Below are 24,047 nucleotides of genomic sequence, written 5' to 3'. Positions count from 1 at the left end.
GAATGCATGAACAGAGGTCATCATGCAGTTGTGATGTATGTGGTTTTAATCACAATAAGCCTTTCAGTTTGTCTTCCCCTCTCTGCAAGTAACATCAATGTAGACGAAAAATGCAGTTTTCTTTCTAGCACCTTCAGAGACGTGAGACTGTGAATTCCCATCTGGGGCATGGCACACCTTTTAACAGAAGCAGTTTATTAGCGTTCTCTATGTATGATGAAGAAACTGAAAACTCTTCAAAAGCCTTGACCACCTGCCATGCTGATCATCAAGAGTATTTCTTCCCTCACTCTCCTTTTTCTTTTTCTTCAGTGTAACTGATTCAAATTGAAACAAAGCCAAGTTTCTCCTGCCTTGAACAGGAAGAAGGTTGGCACATCTGTTCTGCAGCTCCAGCATTTGTCTTACCTGGGTCACCCCATCCCTGTAACTTCCATTAAGATGCAGGAGTTCCTAACGATATCTAAGTATTGAAAGGATTTTTTTATTTAATATTAACAAGTGTAACAAAGGAGCTACTGACAAAAATCCAGCTTTCCATTCTGTTACCCAGGTCACTTGCACTCTAACTCTCCACCTGTATAATTTGGTGAACCAAGCTGTCCCATCTCTCTAAGACAGAATTACAATTACACTTAACTTACAAACTTGAAATAGCAGCCCAGCTCATGTGTGCACTGAAAACATATCTTTATTTAACTTCCCTAAACACCCTTATTTCACTCTGTATCCCATTACAAATTTCTATATATGCAAAACAGTCTATCTATCTGTATCTGTAAAACTGCATCCTGGCATACTATGCAGCTCATTTTTTGCTCAACTGCATTCCCTTTAATCACCATTGATTTACTTTAGGTAAACATCACAACAATAAAAAAGCCTTGTCACAAGTCAGGAGCAGCCTTTCTAAAGAGGCACTGAGATGCAACACATCTTCTTTCGGCTCTAACCCTTTTTCTTCATAGACTAGGTATTATCCTGGTATTATCACCCCCCATTATTCTATTTAAATTAGACTGCATTCTTTGACACCATTCATGTCTAAGGTTTTGCTTAAAAAGTAATCCAGCTAGCTTCTTCTGGCCACAATAAACTAGGGAGGAAACTGGACTTAGACCAAATAAGATATAAACAGAAAACAGAAGAAAACAACAGTGAATGAAAAAGACATCTCACCTCAGAAGTACCACATTGTCTGACAGGAAGGCTCCAACAGTCATATCTGAAATGTTTGTAACATTAAGGCAGTTACAAAGGAGGCATAGAATTCAGTTCTCTCAAATCTGTTGCTGAATCACAGAACATGAATCCAAAAAAAGCATTTTCTGACTTAGCCAGTTTGTCCCTTCAAATATCATTGTCATAAGTCTTGTTATTGAAGGATTAGTTCTGTGATGTTCACTTCTACTTCATTGTTTGATTTTTATTACTACTATTATATTATTGTCTACTTTTTGGGTTATTTTAAGATTGCCATCCTGACAGAGCAGCTTCCCAGTAACTTAAAACCTTGGCCAGATACTGAATCATTGTAACCGTCCAAATACTTTAATTAGGCAATCACTGAAAATTTTTATCAGGAGTTTTGAGTGGCAGAAGGGAAACAGAAAAAGCAGCTCATTTTCACTGATCACCTGCAATGGCAAGAACTAGGAGCCTGAAAACAAGCAGCTCTGCTGTTTTCTCAGCCTACTGCTGTATTTTCCTGATGCTCTCACTGCCAGAGTAATTGACATACCTGGGTAACCATTGCTATCCATATCAACTCCCCCTGATATGGACTGGCCAAACATACGCAGGTTTGGGTTTATTGTTTTTCCAGATAGCTTCTGCAGTAGAAAACACACAAGTGAAATTAGTCATTAACACAAAAAATCCTCTAAAAAAAACCCTTACCAAAACAAAAAGTCCCAAAACATTTAAGCATGATTTCCATGGCCACTGGGTCTCTCTTCTGTGGGCTGGAAGTGCTATGCACCTGCTGTCTTGCACTGCACCCACACAGCTCTAACAGGAAGGCTGTCAACTGCCCTTCTGCTCCTGGCTAGTAGGAGACTAGGGTTGACTTAAACTAAAAACCCACATCTGCATTACAATACTCATGCAGACCTAAGCAAAATAAGGAACACATCAAACAGATTTCTGCATGAGGAAAAATATAACTGCACTCAAGAGATTTTTTTTTATTACCTTAATTTTTGTGAATAAGAGTTTTAAGAAGCATTTTAACAATATTAATGATTAGTTAAAACAAAAAATCACACACAACCATTTCTTTTCATGAAGTCTGCCAGCATACTCAAAGTCAAAATTATTCCCATTTGGAAATTCGTGTTTCCATCATCTATTACAGAGTATTTCTGCCAGTTTGGATGTTGCATTTCATTTTTGCCTCCCCCACACAAAGATTAATTGACTTCTAACATAGTTTGTTTCTTCTTTTAATTACTAACACAAAACTTTCTCTAAATTACTTGCATTGTAAATGTCTTTGTCTGAAGCAAATTAACATATCAAAATCTCTTTTTCTAAGAAGGCAATCAGCCCGCTTTCAGTCATTCTGCTGGGCCACCAATGCAAGACCTGAACTCAAATCAACTTCTGACTGCAGAAGTTACAGACAGAGGAAACCATGAAGTAATTTTAAGTCTGTTGGAGGTGCTTCACTGTTTGTAACATGTGACCAACTTTTCCTGGCCCTCCTGTAAAAGAATGCAATATTGGACAAAAGATCAGGCAGGAAATTTATGGAAAAAAAGACTAGTTGAAGGTAAGAAAGATATCCTGACAGTTAGTTTACAGGGAAAACAGTGCTCCTCTGAGTACAGATCTCTTTTTCTACTTGTGGGGAGGGTAAGCTTAAGACAACTGGAAGTAACTTCATCCCCATATTACACTCACATTCCATTTTTGGGGGTCCCAGTTATGGTGGTAAATCCCACCTGCAAATACCTAAAAGACATCTGTGGGTTCTTTCATCCTACAAGACAGAAGAATAACGCTGCTTTTAAGTACCATAAATGAAAATAGCAGGACACAAAGCCAAGTCAGCTGCTTCTGTTAATAGCTGCCACTGAAGTTGCTGAAGGGACATCAGAGAATGACACTTATCAGCACTTTAAATTATGAAAGCAGGAGGAAGGAGAAGGAAGAGCTAACAAAATGAAAAGGGTAAAAATATACACCCTGCTGGACAGCCCCCCCTCCACCTCTCGCAGCTTATTTCAAAGAGGAACTCCAGAGCAGTAAGATGGATCAGGAATATAGTAATAAGATACAAAATGTCTTCCACCTCCAGGTTAAAATCCAGGGCAGATAGGTGAAGAGATGAAATTGTTACACAGTTTTGGTTACACATAGGACTTGAACCAGTGGTCTGTCTAGTGCCCTGCACCAGACATTGGGAAATGGCAGAGACAGACAGTGCCTGTAAGCGGTGCCCCCTTGGCTGCCTCAGGACATGGAACAATGATAGGAACAGTTTATCAAGAGTCAATGACCACATACCCTGCCACACTCTTGAGCTGGGTGTTTTCCCACTGACCAAATAGAGAGATATGTGCTGGCCTTGCTCCAATGGAGAGGGAGAGATCACAAACAGGATGCCTTCCTTCCCACCCTGCTGATCTGTCCTTAAAAATGTAAAATTTTCCCAAGAATGACGAAAAGAAAAAAAAAAAGAAAAAAAAAAAAGAAAAAAAAAAAAAAAAAAAAAAACCTAAAAAATCAAACCAATCCAAAAAACTAAACTATACTAAACAAAAAAAAATCTGATCCTTTTCAGCAAGAGATGGAAAGCTCTGCGGTTTTCAGAGAAGAACCTCCCAACCACTGGCTCTTGGCAAAAATCAGGCAGAATCCTCCACATGCCATACATTATGAACACTTCTAAAATGCACTGAAGAGTCACTTAACTTCCTTTCTTCTCAAAAGAAGTGCATGCCATATACATGGTAAAGGAAGAAGGACTAAATTTTATAGTCTGTTGAAAGAGTTGCCAATATAACCACTGAACTCTTTAATTCTGCGTAAACTGATTTACGATGAAGGATCCCACCCAGCAACAAAACAAAACAACCAGAACTTCAAACACACAGAGAGAGGGAAGAGTCAGACTTTCGGAACAGTAAAATGTGCTAGACAGAGACTATGAGACACATGTTGGGCAGCATGAGCATGAATTTATCTTCTCTACTGCCTGGCTACAGCAGCTAAATTGCACTGTGCTGTCTCTGCACAAGATACCATAGCATATCCCTAGCAAGGTTTTACTTCATCATAGGTGGATAAGGGGGATGGCACCTAAGAATGGCCTTCTGACATATTGTTAGAATGCAAGAAGGCCAACAAAGTGGGTAAAGAGGTACAAAAGAACAGTTAGTAACTCTTCATTCTCACAAAGTCTGCTTCTACAGGAAGAAAGTGCAACCTCCCAACTTCCCACAGACCTCTCCATAATTTGCATGCTCAACCTTTCCAGGGTTTTCATTTCTCCTCTGCATTACTACTATCCCTAAAAACTAACACTCAACTTTTAAGACCCTGCTTGCTTCAAGAAGATATAGCTGACAACTGTAACAAAAGACAGTAAAAAATACCTCCTAACATAATTTTACCTTTCAGCATAGATACAGACAAACTTTGGGAGAAGCTATCTTCAAACCAGGACTGAGAAAAGGATGTAGAGCTATGACAAGGTTACCTACCAACAGACCCTTAAGTATTGTTTATTTCTGTGGGTCCTGGGAAAGTGACTTTCAGATAGGGATCATAAACAATATTAGCACATACCATAGAGTACTGAGGTATAATACCATTGGCATCCCCATGGTAAATGTACACTGCTCCTATGTAGTTATCCTCCTTAGGTGCTCCAATGGCAACATCTGTAAAACATTGCAGATTTCACAATCCATTCCATTAATCCAACTTTTCCCTAATTTTAGGGTACAACTATCCATAGGAAAACAGCTCCCTATGAAAAGACGATCAGCAGCTTATATGAACCTCGGTAGAAGAACTTATTTAATTAAGAGCTCATGTTAAGATAAACTTTAAAAATACACAAATGCATATGAATTTGTACACATATGTATGTTTCACATAATCAGATGTTGTGCCTAATTAGACACATGTTCTTTTACAAAAATGTGTTTATCAACCAGCAACAATACTCAAAAAAGTGAATTAAGAATCCCTTCATAACCAGATCTTCAACCCATGAGAACATCAGCTTTGTGAACCAAGACAAGACTGGCAAAATATTTACTGTAGCAGTACATTAAGGTTGGTTGAAAATCCAAGACTACACAAAGAGGCTGGGTATATTAAATGGATAGGCAAGAATTAAAAACAACTGTTGAGAGTGAATTTTCAAATTACAATTGATCCAATTTAATTGCAAACTCCTACAGAGAGCATGATCCCACCTCCCATTCTCCTCTCCTACTTGGATCTAGTGACTATGCTATCTGCTAAAATTAAGCTCTTCACAACTGCTTCATACCCACAGGCTGATCCAACTCCCTCTGCAGTCTCAGCATCACCATGACTGACTATAAATATTAGCAATTACACACAAGCACACATCCAGATACAGAGGAAAAGCATGTTCACGATTTGTGAGGACAACCTGTAATGAGGCTGGGTTAGGCTTAATGGGATACTGCGTCCTGAGTTGCCTGGAAGAAATAAATCCAAGCACACACTAAGCTGGCCTTTGTTTAGAAGTCCTTAATCTGCACTTCCAGAAATCAGGGCAGAAAAGGAACACCCGTGTTTTGTTCTCACCGACTGCTCTCACAGCATGGGGTCTCACACTGAGTATCCTGAGAATGGAGCAGGGGGAGAACAAAGCTAAAGAGAGAAATTAATAGACTATGTGCTATCAGGAGTGAGAAGCTACTTCTGAATTATGCTTCTTGATAAGAAGTGAGATTATGTCAATGAAACCAGAAAGGCATGGAAACATAAGGAAATGGTCAAGAAGAAAGAAGTCAGACACAGGTTTCTGTTTTGTTTAGGGTGAGGGTATCTACAGCCTTTTATAAGCCATACAGAGAAGAAGAAAATACAATAGCAAGGAAAGCAAAGCAATGTTAATGTGACCTGCACAGACACAAACTAAACCAACAGCAAAGACAGTCAGCTACAAAACACTTTAGCACACAAATCCTACCAAAGCAGATTTATCCTTAGGATGAACCCAGGTGCTAGTCAGGTCTGGATAAGCAATGCATGCCATGCAAGACTGACAGTGTCACCAGTGTAGCTCACAGTTATGGAGAAACGGCAATGGAGGAAATTGCACTGACCTGGGAAGCCATCATCATCAATATCGCCAAGGGCAGCCATGCTCTCCCCGAAGTGTGCATTATAGGCACTGTCACCATCCAGGCTGAGCTGCTCTTCCAGCACTCCCTAGCAAGCAAGAAATAAAAAATGTCAGGGAAATGGTGCAAGCCCTGGATGAGGCAAGCCTTCCCCATGGAAGCTGCCCATGTGCTGTAGAAATGACCTGGGGCAAAGATGCAGCCTGTCTCTTGCTCTCTTTGCAGTCAGATTACCTGAGCTCTAGAAATGGAATTTACTTGTGTTTTAAACCTTTTGGGTTTTAGTTTTAAAGGGGGAAGGGAAAACAAAGGAGTGCATGACTTAACTAAAATACTAAATTAATTGAACAGTAACTCAGAGGTGTAATTAAATGCAGTCACAGGGACTGGTGAATCATGAAAGTTTACAGATGCCTAAAATGTAACAGCCCAGAGTTTGCTCTACTCGCAGATTACATCCAAGGATCAAAATCCCCAGTCCAAGTTTATTCAGCTAAACTCCAGCAAGCTAAGGAGTATTTTTCCCTAAGCAAAGAACATTTAATAATTTGATTTGAGAACATTTTAAGTACAGGACAGAAGAATTAAAGCAAAGTCCTCCAAAAGCCTTCTTAAATTAAGAATACGGAAATATATTTAATGAAATAAAGAGACGGAGAAAAGTTGAAAATTAAGTAGCTTGGTACTACTATGCCGTGAGAAGCCTTATATGGTGCTGGTATTTCCTACCCACCCACCTTCTGGTCAGATATGTAAGTTTTATTTTCTTTCAGTCTTCTCTTCAGGGAAAATGAACATTTCCACAAGAAAAATAAATTTAGTGACACATTCTACATCTGTACCCACCTCAGGGCTGTTTGGTTTTGCGTCCTTTGTGAATGAGAATAAGCTACTCTCTGGAACATGTAATAAAATCTTTTCTCAGCTGCAAGGAGTTGCAGACTTTAAGAAAATCCCACATAATGAAATTGAAACACAACAGATAGAAGACAGGCAGGCCTGTATGTGTGACTCTATTCTTTTCAGTTGTCACAGGAAAGGGCAAAATATAAGTGTTTTAAATATAGCATCATCATGTGTGTTTGTTTTATAATACAGTGTTCTCTGATCCTCTACAACAACCTTTTAAGCAATGGTGCTTGCAGAATGAAACTGATGTCATAATTTTTTGCCTTTTTTTTTAATATACCTTTTATATATCTTTTATATACCTTTTATGTATCCTCAGTGCTCTTAGCATGCATTATTGTAACTCCTTAAGTCTGATAACTCAGCATAGTCCTGGTATTCTGTTAGGCCAGAAGACCAAACATCCTAGAGACCTCACAGTTGGAGGCTGGAAAACTGTATGCTATCTTGAGAAACCAAGGTCCTCTTTAAAATACATCCTGTAAATTAAGATTAGGCCCTTGCAGGGGGGAATTCTTCAAGATGGGGAGATATCACGCTATTCATTCAAGTCTCTCATTGGGGCATCTTTGTTAGATATAGTAATTTGTAAGGTCTATAAAATTGTACATGATCTATCAAGTACATTTCGGTGCATTCCACCTTGGCAAAGTGGTGCACCATAAGGATCCTTATCAAATACTAAAGTAAAAACCCTTTATCCCTTAACTATGTCTGACTCTTAATTTTTAGGGCCAAGGAAAAGGAATCAAAACAAAGTTTAAATTGTCCATTGCTCAAAATAAAGCCCACAATCCTGCAAGCCATTGCTTGTGCAAGTAATTCTAACACTCCTGGTGCAGGAGTATAAGAAACTTATCTTGACTATTTTATAGAAGATAAACATTAACTCATGTATACTCTCACTGTGAGCAGGAAATGTTGGCTATCTGTTTGGCATTCTGAACCTTATCCTGACACCCAACAGCAACACTGCAACATAAAAGGTGGAACCTCCTGTGGATAAAGCTGAAAAAGTAAAGCTCAATTAAAGGAGCAGTAATAAAAAAAAATTACAGCAAAAACACTTCTCAAGTCTCCTAAATGCTAGGACTTCTGGTGAATTTGAAGTCTAGCATAAATAAATTCAAAGTTCACTAAATACAAGCCAATTTAACTTTAGTCTGTAACAACTCTTCCTTTAAGACAGCAGCTTTAGTACCTGAATATTAAATATTTAATAGTATGTAAACAACCACTGTTTTCCTAGAAATAAAACATAAGAATGGCCTTGGTTAGCCAATGCAACAAAGTTCAGACTTTTCCAAGACTGTTGTTAGGTCATGTAAAATCCAACAATACCAGCTGATAAGAACCTCCCCTAAAACCTCTATACAGGGCATAATATGAAAGTAACATGAATTCAATCTCTGCTTTCTCTCCTCTTCCTCAATCCTCAGATATTTGTTTTCCAATTTGTATTTCAGGTTTTAGTGACCATTCAAAACTCAAAGGAAACTCAGTCAAAGCTGCTGACTCTTACTTGGTTTTGGCATTAAATCCACATAAAGCCACAAATGCCACTGAGTTTCAACACAGAACCAGAGACTTTCTCAGATCTCTTTGAAAGATTTACAGGTCTGTGATGAATTTGGGCTGGCGTCTGGCAAACTACGATACCAGATGAGTCTTCCTGTGACTTCATGCTTTGCTAGAGACATCCAGAGCCCCACTTACTTGAAACATCGAGTTTCACCATGCAGTGCTGGAAGGACATAAGCACTGCCTTGCCAGGGACCCACACCCTCATCCCTTACCAAGTCACCTCCTGTACATACTTACATTTCCTCTGTTGATATAGACTGTGACTTGCCCCTCATCTCTGATCTCAGAAAACATAGGTGCTCCAACCAGTAGGTCTGACAAACCATCAGAATTCAGGTCAACTGCACATAAGGAGGAGCCAAAGTAAGAGCCCATCTGTAACCAAGTTGAGTCACAACAAAGCATTCAGTATCTGCCCACACACAGCAGGAAATCATATAGGTGTGTTTTTTGTTGGAGTTGGTTATTCTTTTCATTTCACATGGTAACTTGCTGCTTTATCACTCACAAGCACTCCTATAGAGAAAGCTTTACGAATAATTCTGGCAGAAATGAAAAGACTGTACTATAACAGTGTACCAAGCCTGGATGTTTTAACAACAGAATAGAAGTTATACTCTGGGACATACTTAAGTGAGACACTTAAAGAGCTTTCTTAGACTAGCTTTTGCTTGTCAAATGCTTAAAACTAAGAAGGGGTGAAATTAATTTCCCAAACCAGACCTGGACAGTGATTATTCATGCCTAAAGTTCCTTGAAGTTGGGCACCACAGATGATCTGGGGATACCTTAAAGAAATAATGAAAGAAAGAAAAATAGGCAAGAGGCCATGAAAACAGGTATCTAAGACTACCTCTTGATTCTAAACTATCTTTCCCTATTCTATTTGCATTTATTTGTATAACTCACTGTCAAAGGGCATACTGGTTGTGCATCTTAATCATTGCCTTTCCTCTCATATACAGGCAGGTAAGTTGAAACAGAAACAAAGACTTTCAATAAAAGCTTTTCAGTTGATACAGAACAAATGTAAACCACTTTCAATTTTCACTTGCTATTACTTGATAAACTTAACTGCTTAAAATAAAGAAATACATTAATTTCACTTCATTATTTTTTTATATGGGTGAACATTGAAGACTATCTCCCAGCCAGCACCCACATTACAAATTTCAAAACACATTTAAACACAAGAAGGAAACCAAAAGCAAGAATGATATTTCACTCTTATTTCATTCACTTCTGCTAAGGTAACATAAGGAATACTCTTTGAAACCAACTACAAACTATAGCCTAAAAATTAAAAGCTACTTCAGCAGGAAAGTGGGGAAGATGCCACTTCGTATTGGAAATTGAGTGCTGTTTTCTACAAAGTATGAAAATCTGAGATAAAAGGAATAATTATTTATGTTCTTGAATGCTTTTGCATTCCTCATAGGAGATGTGTGACCTCCGTACCTGTAAGTTAACATGCATGAACCCGAACTATTGGACATACTAGAAGATGGGCAGCAGCAACTCTATTCTATGTAGTCTGTAAGATTTAAAAGTTGCTAAATATATAATGCAATGGTGATTGAAGAATAGCATTTCAGTTTGTTAATGCAGATTTTTGTGCTTCTGTAGGTTTAAAGCTGGGCCTCAAATATAATTTAATTCCAGTTATTTTGTAGCTTAAGTTCCCTTGTGGATTTTTTGTTTATTTTTTTAATCCACAAAGGTTTCAAAAGAAATTTCTCATAGGTAAATATCTCATGGGTAAGGAACAAAAGTTATGAAAAAGCATTTTATTATGTATTCAGGCAGTTTTCAGGAAAAAGCTATTATTTACTTAACTGCAATATGGCATGTCTGCAGCATGGGTGAGTTCACAGTGTTCACAGTTCAGGTAAGAACCTGAAGTTTGCAAGATTAACATTTGTAAGAAGGTACTGGATTTTCTCTTTTTGTCTGCATTTGATTTCCTAGTTCAGCCTCCATTAATAAAAAAGGAAGGAATAAACTGGCCTGCTGTTCATATCTGCCTACCAAGAACGTCAAAGCAATGAACTTTCACACCACTGGGGAGGATGTAGCATTTTATGACAGCTAATTCCCAAGAAGTGCTCATTGCTGAGCAGGTCTGGTTTCGCCTCTACCTCAAAACGAAACAATAAACAATAACCAAACAAAAAAGGTGATTTAGCACAGCCTTGTTTTTAAAATAAAATTCTCATTTGGAATAGAGAATTTATAGAAGAAGATGCTAATGAAAAAGAACCCTGGAAGTACTTGAATGATGTAAATACTTGATTAGTTAAGTTACATGTAAGAGTAAAGCAATTAAATTGAAAGGGAAAAGGTTTTGGCTAAGACCTGGAAACTTTCTGATGGCTCTGTTTATTAGTTTGAGGAATAGTCAGGAGCACATCCTTAGAGACATTTAAAACTGAACAGGGAAAGAAATTAACAGGAAGCAATCAAACACAGGAAATGTGCTGGATTAACTGGGAGGTCTTTTCCTTTCAAGATGTCTGTAATTCTGCTAGAGCAGAGAAAGTAAAATTTTGGAGAGGCCCTAAAATACAAGTCAGTAGTTTATTTCATTAAATTTATTTCATTAAATTCAGTAAATTAGCATCTCCTATTTCAGGTAAGTTTTTAAATACTGCAACTGTGTCTTGCTGGGAAAAAAAATAACAAGATATAGTAACATTCCCAATCTGAGGATACAGGCAAACACTTTGGGTCTTCATGAGGGTAGCAGGTCTTCCCAGAGCCAAAAGCCTCCAGAAACCATTTTTTTCTGTATTTCTTATCCCCCCAGAAGAACACAGGAGACCCCAGATAAGAGGTATCATTTAATCACTAAGTTATTCCCAAATAAAGCTCTTTTTTTGTTACCTATAGCTAGACATACTGTCCATTTTGTTTCTCCTGCAACACAGCTCCAGTAAGCCCCCAAATGAAGAACACAAACTGCTGCCCATTCAAACACAACACCACACTGGGGAAGCTAGATCTCACTAGCATTCACTAAATTTCATGGAGGGGGAAGACAGTTCAGCTTTCAGACAGCAGTTTCAAGAAGAGAATGCAAGACTGATTTATAGTTGGAAGGAGAAATCATCATCTGTTGAGGCAATGAAACTGCTCCTCCACAAAACAGCGTAACTGCAATATCTCCCTCGTCACAACACAACACAGGAAAACAGATTGGGGCTTTGCATATTAAACTGAACTCCAGGTTACCCACATCTCCCAGTAACATCTACTAAGAGGAAACCTCTGCATCTAGGCTCACCTGGTACCCCATGTCCCACATCTCAGAGGTACTGCTACAGTCACATAAAACTCAAGAGAACTATTACAATTTCCAGCAAGACCTTTTATTTCAGTCACATGGGCATTGAGCAGACATTGCGGTCATGACTGCTACAGAAGAAACGGCATACAGCTGATCTGTAAAATAGGTTTAGTTCTTCTAGGAGGATAAGAAGAAACAGGGTTTGCTGGACAACTTATGAAGGAGTGGAATGAAAATGATGCTCCAGGATGACTCTGCCATTATTTCCGACCCTCTCTACCCCCCTACTAATAGAAAACATACATATAAATGCTCACCTTTTTTCCTGAAGCCTGAAAAATCTTTATTAGAGAGCCTGATTGTCTGTCTGTTCTGAAAATATAAACCTGAAAGGTGAAAAAATAAAAGAAGTTAACCAATACTAACTATGAAGCACTTGTGCTTTCTAAATAATATCTAAATCATGATCATGACTATTTCCAGGATCCAACTTCATAGCCACTTTACTGGTCATTCTTCTTTTAAAAGATGACACAGGGTTCACCACTGTCCTGAAAAATCACAGGATTGTCATAAGAAACACTTGAATATTCATCTTGTTGCCTACTTTTTTTTTATTTGCTTATGTATGTGCACATGTGTGCACTTAAACGCATCTAGCCAGGCAACTTTACAACTCTCAAGTAAGTGGCATCTCGAGACTGTCTGGAAATAAGTAGGGCAAGAGCCTGAGAATGCATAACCCTGCTCCCTTTCCCTTATCCAGCATTCCCTTATCAAGAAAATGTGCCTGCAAATACTGCATTGCAAACTTCATGATGCTTTAGGAACAGTCAGAGTAGAAATCCCAATCAGACTACACACAATTGTTTCTGTCTGAAACAATTTCTAAATCAGAAAACTGTTCAAACACAGCCTATTCATTGCTCATTTCCACAGGAGAAACTGTTTAATCCGGAATCCTCAGGGATAAAATTATTGACGAGTCAAGTTCACGAACACATCTTGTACCAAAATTTCAGATGTGAAGCACATGGCTTGTAGAAAGGGATTCCCTTTCAAGAGAAAGGCTGGTTCAGTCAGTCTTTGAGCCTCCTGTGGCATTTGACAGGCTCCCTCCTAGCAGGTGCTCACACAGTTTGTAGGACAGAGGACTTCTTACTTCCAAGGCCTTGTGGAAGAGCCAAGCACTGGAATGTGGTGAGTTATTAACAGGTGGTGAGACAGAGTTCAAAGCTGTTTTCAATCAAGAACACAGCACAGGTTTACTGCGGACAATTGCTCTATATACACAGGACTCCCTAGCTTATGCAGTGGCATATTTAGCACCAATAGCATGTTGCCAGATGTCTCAACTCTAAACCCAGTCTTAAATAATGACAATCTTTGCAACTTTGGAGAAATGACCCAGTCTCATTAAGAATCTTGGCTTTAACTTAAGTGAAAAGGTGTGGCAATGCTAATCACTTTCTATCAGAGAAGTGGAAAAGATCAGCTTATTAGAGTATTTGGAAAGCACAACAGGACTGCCCATTGTAACATTCTATATTCAGCACCTCTTACCGAGACTTTGCTATGTGTTCCTGCTACCTGCGTCCCATGCCAAGGGAGAATAATGTAAGCTTTAAAGACTAGAGCAGTAGTCTTTAAACTACAGAGCCAGGTGCTTTCTTGTGGATCTCTTGCTACCAGCTGTGCTTCCACACCCTCCTCCTTGTAGACAAATTAAATTGGTTCCACACAAAAAACAGCTTGGAAGGAAGGTGCACTGTAGCAGCCATAACAGAAAATCTGGGATAAGGAAACTGCCTTTCTCATGCACATGTCCTCTCAGTAGCAACTGTGATGCTACTATATCCTGTATGTCCTAGTCATGCCAGATCAGGTGTAAATACCAAGTTCATCCTCTACTTTTATCCCATTTTCCCCACTTGCACTGCTATCCCAGGACATGGTCATTATCAAAAATAATCTGCCTAAACAGGATAGTGTTCCTGGTAGTGAAGACTTCTCACTGCTTGTTATGATTCAGCTACAGCTTATGTCACTAAAGAGCATGAAAACCAAAGGGAGGAAGATGGAAGGGGGCTGCAGGACATCTCTGCTCAAGAAAGTGGTGACAGCAGGTCCCAAATGGATTGCATTTTGAAGAGAGACAAAAGCAGATCCTTTACATTCCTTCTCTCACTCTCCCCACTGCCAATTTTTTCCACCTTTGGTTTAGAAGAATATAAGTGGTCACAGTGCTCACCTTCAACCAGTTTCTCCAACAGCACGTGGATACTCAGCAAAGGAGGACCAGGTTTGCCTAACTCACTAACCACTTCCATCTAGCCATTCACTTGTTTACATCTTTGGGACACTGAACCTACATATGCCCGCAGGAAGATCTTTTTTGTTTCCTCCCTTTTTAAGAGACTATCACCAAGATTTCTAAGTATAGCTGGCAAAAATCCCAGACTCTAATACACTAAACATCAAAGTATTATGAAGTTTAAAAATGGCATCAAATAATCTAACTTCATTCTAATCAGAGATGTTATCTTGAAGTAAATACTGAAATAATCAAATGTGTGAATAAAAGAAGCAGAAGACAAGTATTTTCATTTATAGGAAAGTTTTAAGTAATACCTAAATGTAACAAATCCTAAACAAAAGCAGTGTGAAAGAGATCTTGTCTGTGTCTTATTAAAATGGGTATTGTAAGGACTGGGTGGGAAAGAGAGGGAAGAAGGGCAAAGGATGTGATGCATCAGGACAGACAGGTTGAGAAAATTTGACAACTTCTCCAAACTACCTCATCTCTCCCCTGCTCAGTGCTCAAAACTACCCTGCAGACAAAAAACTCTTGTCTTCTCTTACATGTTAGAACTGCATCAGTATTAGATTTCATGCACTGTTGCATCCAACCCACATTACTGTTTGATAAAGAGCCACACCTTTCCGATGCCTCCATCCTGGGGAGCTCCTCCTACAATGTCAGTCGTAGTCGGCTGAGAGAAATGACCTGCTGTCACCGCATATCCTGAGTAGTAAAGGAAATAAATAAATAACATGACAGGAAATCAAATCAGCCAGACAGATCAGGCTTATAAGGCTTCCCTCCTCCTGGGCTGCACTTAAGAGTTCAACAACCTTTCTGCTCAGGATGCACCAATATTCTGTTCAAAAGTTCATGGGGATGGGAAGTGTGAGTGCACCCTCCAGTAACCTTCCAAAAGCTGAGACAAGAAAGCCATGTGTGTGGAGATGACCAAGGGACATAAGGAGCTCATATTGGCAGCAATTTGCCAACTGCAAGTCAAGAAAGGGAAGCAGTAAAACAGGAAAAGGTATACACAAAAAGAGAAAAGCGATCATATGACCACGGAGAAAGTATCACGTCAAAGAGCAACAGTCCCACTTGGATCAGACAGGAGTGTCCTCCTTTGGCTAAAATCACTGCCCAGGAAGGTTTAGAAAATCATGGTCCTTTTTGGTCAGGGGAGATAGATGAGGACATTAGGCAAAGAGAAGTCAATAGCTTAAAGTAGATAAAGATAAGTCAATAGCTTAAAAAGTTTTTTTTCTAGGCAAGAAGAAAAATGGGACAATATATCAAAGAAAAAAGTATGTATTTGAAAGAAAAAGATCAAAGATTCAGCTTTATTTCATATATTAAAACAATATATAATAACTAAAAGATGAGTAGAGTGGCTTTCCTTCTAAGGCTCTTTCGTATTTGCCTTGCTCTTTTACTACACATTATGAGGCCCTCATCAACATGGTAAACTCTATAATAATTCAAGTCTATTAGTGGCAAAACCTATTGATGTCTGCAAATAGGTAAACATTTACTCTTCATTTGGTTATCACCAAGCAGTATCTACAGAATGATGGGTTTTTAAATATTAAAGGTTAAGGGGACAATGAGAGGTCAGTGCAAGACTTTAGTCAAACAGTATCTAACTGCTTAAATGCCTTCTAGGTCTCAACAGTCTTAAGCACCTCTGATTAGGTGGAAGCCTTTAAATTAATCATGTCAGGGACATTAGCTGGTTTTAGAGCAAGTAAAACCAATTGAGTTAAAGATGTACCTATATCCAAACGTTTCACAACTTCCTTCAGTTGCCTGTAACACATTTAGATTGTGTTATTTTTGTTGAAATAAATGCATCTGCAATACAAATTCTGTAATTAGTTACTGCACCTATTTTAAAGGCACATGTAAGCAGACATGCAGTTCAACTAGTAACAAGTAATGTGCCTGTTACAGGGCAAAGGCAAGAATGTTAATAAGCTCACCACAATCCAATGTGCTGTTAAAATGCCTTTTCTATATTAGTCAAAAAAATTATAACAAAGTGTGGGGGGAGGGTGTTAGAACAAGGAGAGAAAAACTTAGTATTTTGAATGCTTCTTTGCTTCCAGATAAGTATCATTTTAATTCAAATATTCTTCCTTTCACACTTTTTATAAAAATACTCTATATCACCATAGAAACAAACACTACCAACTTTATAGTATCAAAGCCTTGAAACACATTGTTGGACAATTTCCTATTCACAGTGAGCACTAGAGAGCAGCTTACCAAGGTATGTGTACCTCCTGGCTATCATGGCATCATCATTCAGCTTGTAATACGTGTTGTCAGTGAGATTCAGTACTTTGACAGTTCCTGTCCAATAGTAAGATCCTGGTGCCCCCATGATGACAAGTTCCTACAACAGGAAAAACGGAAGTGTGTGGGGAAAAGGGTAGAAAGAAAAATAACAATCAAAACTTTACACATTAACAGAGAGGGGACAGGATATTTACTTAAAACACCAATAACGTCTATCTGTAACAACCTCCATTCTGTGTGCATTTGGACAGTATCCTTCCTTCTTCCCAAACCTGGGGGTCACTGTACATACCCTAGTGACAGACTGCCCTTTTATAGTCCGCTTCTGCTCAGCTCTTCTGCTGCAACAGAAGACTTTCCTCAACCTTACTAACCATCAAGCTTATCCCTGCTAACATAGTTCTCCGAAAAGTCTCTCTACTTGCTGCCTTTCCCAAATATCCTTCAGAAGACCCAGAGACAGAAGTACTTCAGCCCACCCAGAACCCATCACTCAGCTACAGATCATGCCCTGATGCTTGCTGACATGCTATACTAACCAACCAGGATGGAAACAACACAAAGGATTTTGATTTTACAACTATGAAGCTAAACAGCTGCCATGCACTCAACAAGCAGGGTTTGTGTTATGTCCTAGGTGGAACATTTTGCCCAGCTCTGTCATCAGACACTCTGGTCTTTGAGAGACAGCCTGAATATAGAGTTATTATAGCATCATAAAATGGCTTGGGATCATTACAGACAACCAGAGTGATGGAATATTTTAAAAGACCATAGAAATCAGGCACAGTTTCATCCAACATTCAAAGGTAGATGGTCATGGATAATGTTTTTGAGTCAAAATCCACAGTACATTTACATTCAAGAAAAATTCACAAAATGTTGTCCCAAAACACCCAGCATCCTTGCAAAAAACCTTGCTCCTGGATGTGGTTTTAAATACCTTCAGCAAGGGACCAAATTAAGCCTGAGGAGCATTAACCCCAGGAAGTTCTTCATCCCCCAGGAAGACACATATGTGAAAAGCTGCTTTCCTCACATCTCCATTCAATGCAAAGCCATGGAGCCATGGACTCCATCCTTGTGGGAAATTGCTATCATATCTGAGTCCCCTTCAGGTAACCAGTTCCAGTTGGGGGAAGATGTAAAACAAGGGATTCTCCTAATAAGACTACAGGGACAGGAATACAAAACCAACCAAAGAGCAGCATGTGTTTAGAAATAGCTTTTTCCTTGTTATGGGCTATACCTGTCAGGTTACTTACTGACAGGAAAAACTACCATCCACAGCACTGAATACAGGATAGAGGATCACCTGTTTGACCCAAAACGCCATTTATCTGCATATCCTGCTGCCATTAGACTGAAGTGATAAAAGTTCAAAGGTATCTTTTGAACTAGGGTAGCAAGGGAGAATTTAAGCCTGGAAACAGAAACAGGCTGGGGAGAACAGACAAGTCAGGAAACAGCTGCTGCTGGCTGAACATCCAGTTACCAGACAGTGCCCTTGTGGCAACATTGCCTGCCATCCCAGTTTACTGAAATGGCAGAAGGCAATTTTTGACTTATTTTATTTGTATCAGTCTGGACAGTACCTTCTGTAGATCAGTGCATATATATAATTAGGAGAGGGTATGTGTTCTTAAAAAATTTAAAATAAAACCAAAACAAACAAGTGAAAAGGCCACAACCCTGAAACATTAACGAAAGAAAAAAATCCAAGCATAAGGGAACAAATTAGTTATTGACAAAACTGAAACATGGCTGATAGACTTCTGTCCAGGAAAGAATGTGGTCAAGTATTTAGAACAACTGTGGTGCATATATTCTAACACTTTTTTTTCCCTCTATCTTTCTGCAACAAAGAACTGAAAAAAAGTGTTTATCTTCTGTATGCATGTGTATGTATGTGCATTATATTCATGCACAGATACACATACATAAACAAAATGATTCAAGAAAGACTTTTACATCATCACTCACAGTAAAGAGCTAATGACAGAGGAAAAACCTCTATGCAAGTTTTGGGATGTACATAATAGGAATATTCCCTGAAGACATTTCCAGAGTCAATTCATTTATACTTGTCCACAGACCTTGAGATACACATACATATGAACCACTGCACAGTCACTGTGCAAGAAACAGACACCTGAGAAACTAGACAAGGCAGAAGAGTATTTGCTAGCAGGAAGGGACCATTCTCAGCACTCAGCCCACTGTCCAAGCCGTACTTTGGAATCTCCTCCTGGAACATGCAACAGGGGAGCCACTTACCACCCCCAAGCCTTCCATGCATGTGCCTCAGCTCACCTCAGTGAAGAAGCCTGCGATCCCTGCCTGGCATGAACCATGCTCCTCCCCATACTTCTTCTTGTACTCTGGATGGAAGAAGGGAAGAAAACAGTGGTCATCCCTGGCACAGCACACACTCTTCACCTAAGCCACCTGCATTGCTACTCACACAGCCTGGAGACACACCAACATGCAGAGCTCCTCGGTTTTATTAGTGGATCAGCCACCAAGGTGCACCATGCAGCATACCCACCCACATCAGGGAGTATCGCAAGGAGCCAGCTGGGGAGACAGCCCAGAATGCTCCTACAGAGATGCTAAATAAGCAGTACCACTGTATTATGAAAAGAGCAGCAGCATTGCTCCAGTAAAGGTACATTAGAAGAGGCTTCCATCTGTAGCAGATCACCATAGCTCGGAAGGGAGGAACAAAAAGTGATGCACATGCCTGTGTGCCACAGACTCTGCTCTAGGAGGTTTAACTCTCAGGCCCATTACTACCTCAGAGAAATAAAGTGATATTCCCCTAAAATGACAGTCATCAAAGTCCCCAGAAACACTTCTGGTGAGGATGCTTCAGGACACAAGCTTCAGGAAGAAAACAGTGACTGAGGAAAAACCATGTGTTTCTACATGATCAGACAACAGTCTCTTTTGCAGAATGTTTAGATCTGCTGCTTTTCATGGCCATGTGCTCAGAGCTCCCACTTCACAGGGAACCCAACCACCACCTTACAGCTTTTGTTTGTGGCATAGCAATCATTTGCCCTCTCAAACCTGAGGAATTTTTACTTTATCTTTTGATGATAAGAAAAAAAATATTTCTAGGAATACTTTAAGTTCACAGTGAGGAACAGGAAAAAGAGGAAAAAAAGAAAATCACTTTCCACCCCACCTTAATTCAAATAGTTTCGTCTTGGAAGTATTTAAAACTTACAGCTGGATCAGAGCCTTTCCAATTTTTTTCCAGAGCATTATTTTCAAGTATTTACCATACTATCACTACTTCCTGTATGTTACAGTAATTCACGTCCAGAAACAACTTAACATATAACCTGATAACTGCTAAACTTTTTAATATTTTTTTATTTTAAACCTCATTAACTCATCGCTAAATGATAAAAATTATAATGAAAATGATGAGAAAATGCCTCTGGAACCAAGCAAGTTTGGAGTTCCATTTTGTCTTATTGAAGATCAGAAGGAATTAATTATAAAAAATACTGCCTTCTTGCAAAATATTTTATGTAGACATACGTACACACACACACATCATTCTCCCTTTTGTACTACATGCAGCCTCTTCCTAACATCATAAAGATGTTCAGAATTTCAGACATTTGCTGAGGTCATACCAGTTGCACAGGGAGAAGTTCAGTTGGAGACACCATGCAGAATAGAGACTTGATCCACAAATTACAGTCCAAATGCCCAACACTCTTGGCCAAGACAGGGTCCTGTCAAAGTGATATGCACCCCAGCAGACCAGAAGCACAGCTGGGTCTCCTAGCGGTAACGCATGACAATTCCACTGAAAACTGAAGCCCATATTAGCCCATTGCTATTCAGCAAGTGTTGGGGTTCTGAACTGCTAACTCTCCACATACAGATTCTCCAGGCAGCACTTGCCTGGGGAAAATATTTTTTTATCAATGTGAATTTTTTTTTTTCATTAAGAGAGCCAAGGAAAGGAGATTCCTCCCTCCAGCATTTCCTGAAAAATAATTCTGTGCATGTCCTAAAAGCCTTGCATTCACTATAGCAGGATCCCCACCCTTGCATGATGCAATGAGGAAGGTCAAAGCCCATTTGGAATGAAATCTGGTGAAAGATATCAAGGCTAACAAGAAGGGCTTCTTCAGATACATCAACAACTAAAGAAAAGGATACTAAAGAAAATGTAGGTTCCACGGCTGAGTGGAAACAGGGACCCCTTGCAACAGAAACTGCAGAGAAGGCTGGAATATTGAATGGCTTCTTTGGCTGCCTGTTTCGAAGTCTGGGGTGACATTTGCTTTCTTCCTGTCTTCAGGCTCTCTTTGCTTCAGTCTTCACTGCCAAGGCCATGACATTTCACAAGTGGAAATATAAGCATGGAGGCCCAAACACCTCAGACATCGGGGCTGGTTGAAAATTTAAAGCTCTAGTGACACAGAGGAGAGATCAGCACACGAGTTTCGGGGGGAATCAAGATAGGTGTAGTCCTCCCCAACAAGCCAGCAACCCCGTACAGACAGACATTGGGCTCCTGGATTTCTGCCTAACCCTTTCAGCACAAAACTACCCCTTCCTTGTCTGCTCCCCTAACTCTCATCTGCAGTGATGTACACCTGCCTCCATATCCAAGCAAGATTCCTTTCCACCCATGCACCCATGGCCAAGGGGTGCCACTCATCCTATATGGTCACATCCCAGCATCACAGACTTCTGTCTGCTCCCTAGAGCCACTCTGCCCCTCCCAAGCAATAGATGAGCCCAAAAGGGATGAAAACCAAGATTGCTTCTACCTCACCTCCACTTCAGTGCATGGTAGTGACACCTGTCACTCATACAACATAGTCAGCCAGCCAGCCATGAAATAAAGGAACCAACTAGATAGGAATTGTGCAGTTATTGTATCAGCTCACAGTTTTTGTACGTCTGAAAAACAACCTTTGCATGATTTTAAATTGATTTGTTTTCACATAGCTCCGGGCAATAACTGTAGTCAAGGACAAATTTGCTGCTTCTACACTTCTTTGTTCTTTCTTGTCTGTGTGCCGACTGCTGTGCATTCCTGATGACACAGACTGCAAGCCATGAAACTGCTGCAGCAACAGCTGACAGCAAAGCAGCATGATAAGGTTGAATCTGGAGGAGGTTGCAGCCTGTGCAACTTCAAAGACATGCCATGAATAATACATACAGGAAAAAAAGAGAAGATGGCACTGGTTTTTAGCCAGGATGATCTCAGGTTACAAGAGAAGTGAGACAGAGGAAGGAGTAATTGAATAAAACAACACACAACCAAAAAGAATAAACTTTGATGTGCAACAATTCTGAAGGTAAATGCCCCTGAACTTTTTCTTTGAATAAAACTCTCTGCCAGTCTCTAAGCAAACTTCAAGCCATAACATAAACTAAGCTACAGAGTACAATAAAATTATCATTCTCAAAGATGTAAACTATCACATGTGCTGAAAGCTTTTTGTATTCTATCTTACAGTATTTCACTACTCTAGGAAGAAACAGTAGTAATCTTTCTGACCTGGCATTGTGATACTGAGTTTCCACCACAAAGCAGGGATGTTTTGATGGCTCCCAGAAAACCAAATGTGGTTTGGACCTGTGGGGAAAATTACTTTTTGTTTTGAATGCAAGGAATATGAGCATGTGCTGTTCCCCTTATTTACTAACCAAAGGGATCATCAGTCTTCCCCACTTCCATCATCTTACCATCTTCCAATTCTTACCACGGAGGAGTAGGAAACCATTCCAGTTTCCTCATCAGCTGGACTGCCTCTCACAGTACACACAAACATCCTTCTTTGTAAACTGAATGCACTGGGGGAATGAAGAGGCAGCTCCGTTTTTTGGAAAGCCATTAAAACTATGGGAAAAATAATCAATTGAAAGTATTGCCTGGAAAACTGTGACCTCATACATCAGCTATACCACATCCAGCTCATCTAAACCAAATTAGTTCCTACTTAGAGAGACTGTATTTAACTATTAAGTTTGCTGCTGTGTTCTAATTATCTCTCAATTCCAGACTTCTGTCAGCCCTTTCAGGGAAGCCAGGCAAGAGTAAGATGGATTGAGACTACTATGCTGTTGCACCAGTGCCATCTAGTCTGGAAATTTCCATTTCCTCCATGGATGGACACTGACGTGCACTCAGCTGGCCTGCACCCTTTACCTGTTGAGGCTTATCAACTTAGCTGGACTAAAAACAAGGCTTCTGGAAGCAAGCATGCCACTGTCTACCCCTATTTGCACATGGCAAGATACAGAGAAGGTTGAGACACTGTAATCTTGTAGGGCAAAGGCATGTGTCCTAGTGCAGCGTTTGCAGCCACAGGTCTGGCAGTCTCCCAGCAATGGCCACAGAGGCCGTCAGTGCAGAAGCTCTTCAGACTCAATGCTTTGCACTAGCAAAGTGTCATGAGGAAAATTATTCTGCTCCTTTCAGAAAGTGAAGGAAAAAAAGTTACAAGGAGGACTGCAAACTTATTTCACAGCAAACCTTAAACAATGAACTCCTCTGTGTGTGTGGAGATTGTTTTATTGAAATTTAAAGAATCAGGAGTAAAAAAATGCAGCCATTCCTTGTGACACTGTGATTTCATGTCTGATGGGGTGGGGGGCTGGGTGGAAATCAGTCCCAAACGTTCAATTTTCACTTTACTATGCAGTGAAATTAAGCCAGCATAGTACTGCATCAACCCTGCCAACTTTCCACTGGCTGCTCTACATGTACTAGGCCCACACATTTCTATTTTTTAGCAATTCCTGGCAAATATCCCATCAGATTACCAGCAGTTTTATTCCAAAAACATGACGCATAGATAAACACAAGTGATTCTTCTCTTCCAGAAACCACATCCCCACCATGGCTTCAGGCAGTGCAGGAGCAGTACCAAAGGTTCAGAGGGAGCCCCAGTGGCATTCCTGCATGTGCACAATGTCCATAAAGTTAGTATCAGATGATTTGCAGTGTATGACATGAGTGTGAGGACTTATCCTGATTTTGCTGACACTAACAAGGAGGGCAGAGAGGCAGAGAAGGACAAATACAGTAGAACAGTACCCACAACAGGAAGGCTTACATAGGTTATATGTACTCTGCTGCACAGCAGCTAGCATGGCTGGTACAAGTCCCTCAAAACTTCTCACATATCAAATAATGACCAATTTCAGGGCAGAAAAACATAAATGCACAACTGTATGCCATCTCCAAAAGGTGTGTAGGTTTGCAATGGCAGATTTCTAAGCAAAGCCCAGAGGGAGATGAGGAGCCACCTCAGAATAGTGAGCATGAAATGGACACAGTTCT

The 24,047-nt window shown here is 39.8% G+C and overlaps 1 protein-coding gene across 6 annotated transcripts in view; it reads right to left on the bottom strand.

The window, feature by feature from the left end:
- ITGA9 (integrin subunit alpha 9) overlaps positions 1-24,047 on the bottom strand; it is a 273,508-nt gene that overhangs the window by 232,391 nt on the left and 17,070 nt on the right. For 5 of the 6 annotated variants that reach the window (XM_053967746.1, XM_053967764.1, XM_053967773.1 and 2 more), the window contains exons 5-14: positions 22,260-22,337; positions 19,031-19,098; positions 16,685-16,814; positions 15,054-15,139; positions 12,432-12,500; positions 9,066-9,203; positions 6,318-6,423; positions 4,795-4,889; positions 1,742-1,832; positions 1,180-1,225 (exon numbers count right to left, since the gene is read on the bottom strand). In XM_053967746.1, coding sequence (XP_053823721.1) covers positions 1,180-1,225; positions 1,742-1,832; positions 4,795-4,889; positions 6,318-6,423; positions 9,066-9,203; positions 12,432-12,500; positions 15,054-15,139; positions 16,685-16,814; positions 19,031-19,098; positions 22,260-22,337 — 907 coding nt within the window. The remainder of the gene's footprint in view (positions 1-1,179; positions 1,226-1,741; positions 1,833-4,794; positions 4,890-6,317; positions 6,424-9,065; positions 9,204-12,431; positions 12,501-15,053; positions 15,140-16,684; positions 16,815-19,030; positions 19,099-22,259; positions 22,338-24,047) is intronic. The other variant, XM_053967754.1, reaches the window with a different exon arrangement.

This window comes from Vidua chalybeata, chromosome 1, assembly GCF_026979565.1.
Source record: "Vidua chalybeata isolate OUT-0048 chromosome 1, bVidCha1 merged haplotype, whole genome shotgun sequence".
Taxonomy (NCBI): domain Eukaryota; kingdom Metazoa; phylum Chordata; class Aves; order Passeriformes; family Viduidae; genus Vidua; species Vidua chalybeata.
The sequence above is the reverse complement of the archived record's forward strand: the minus strand, read 5'-3'. Positions and strand labels throughout refer to the sequence as shown.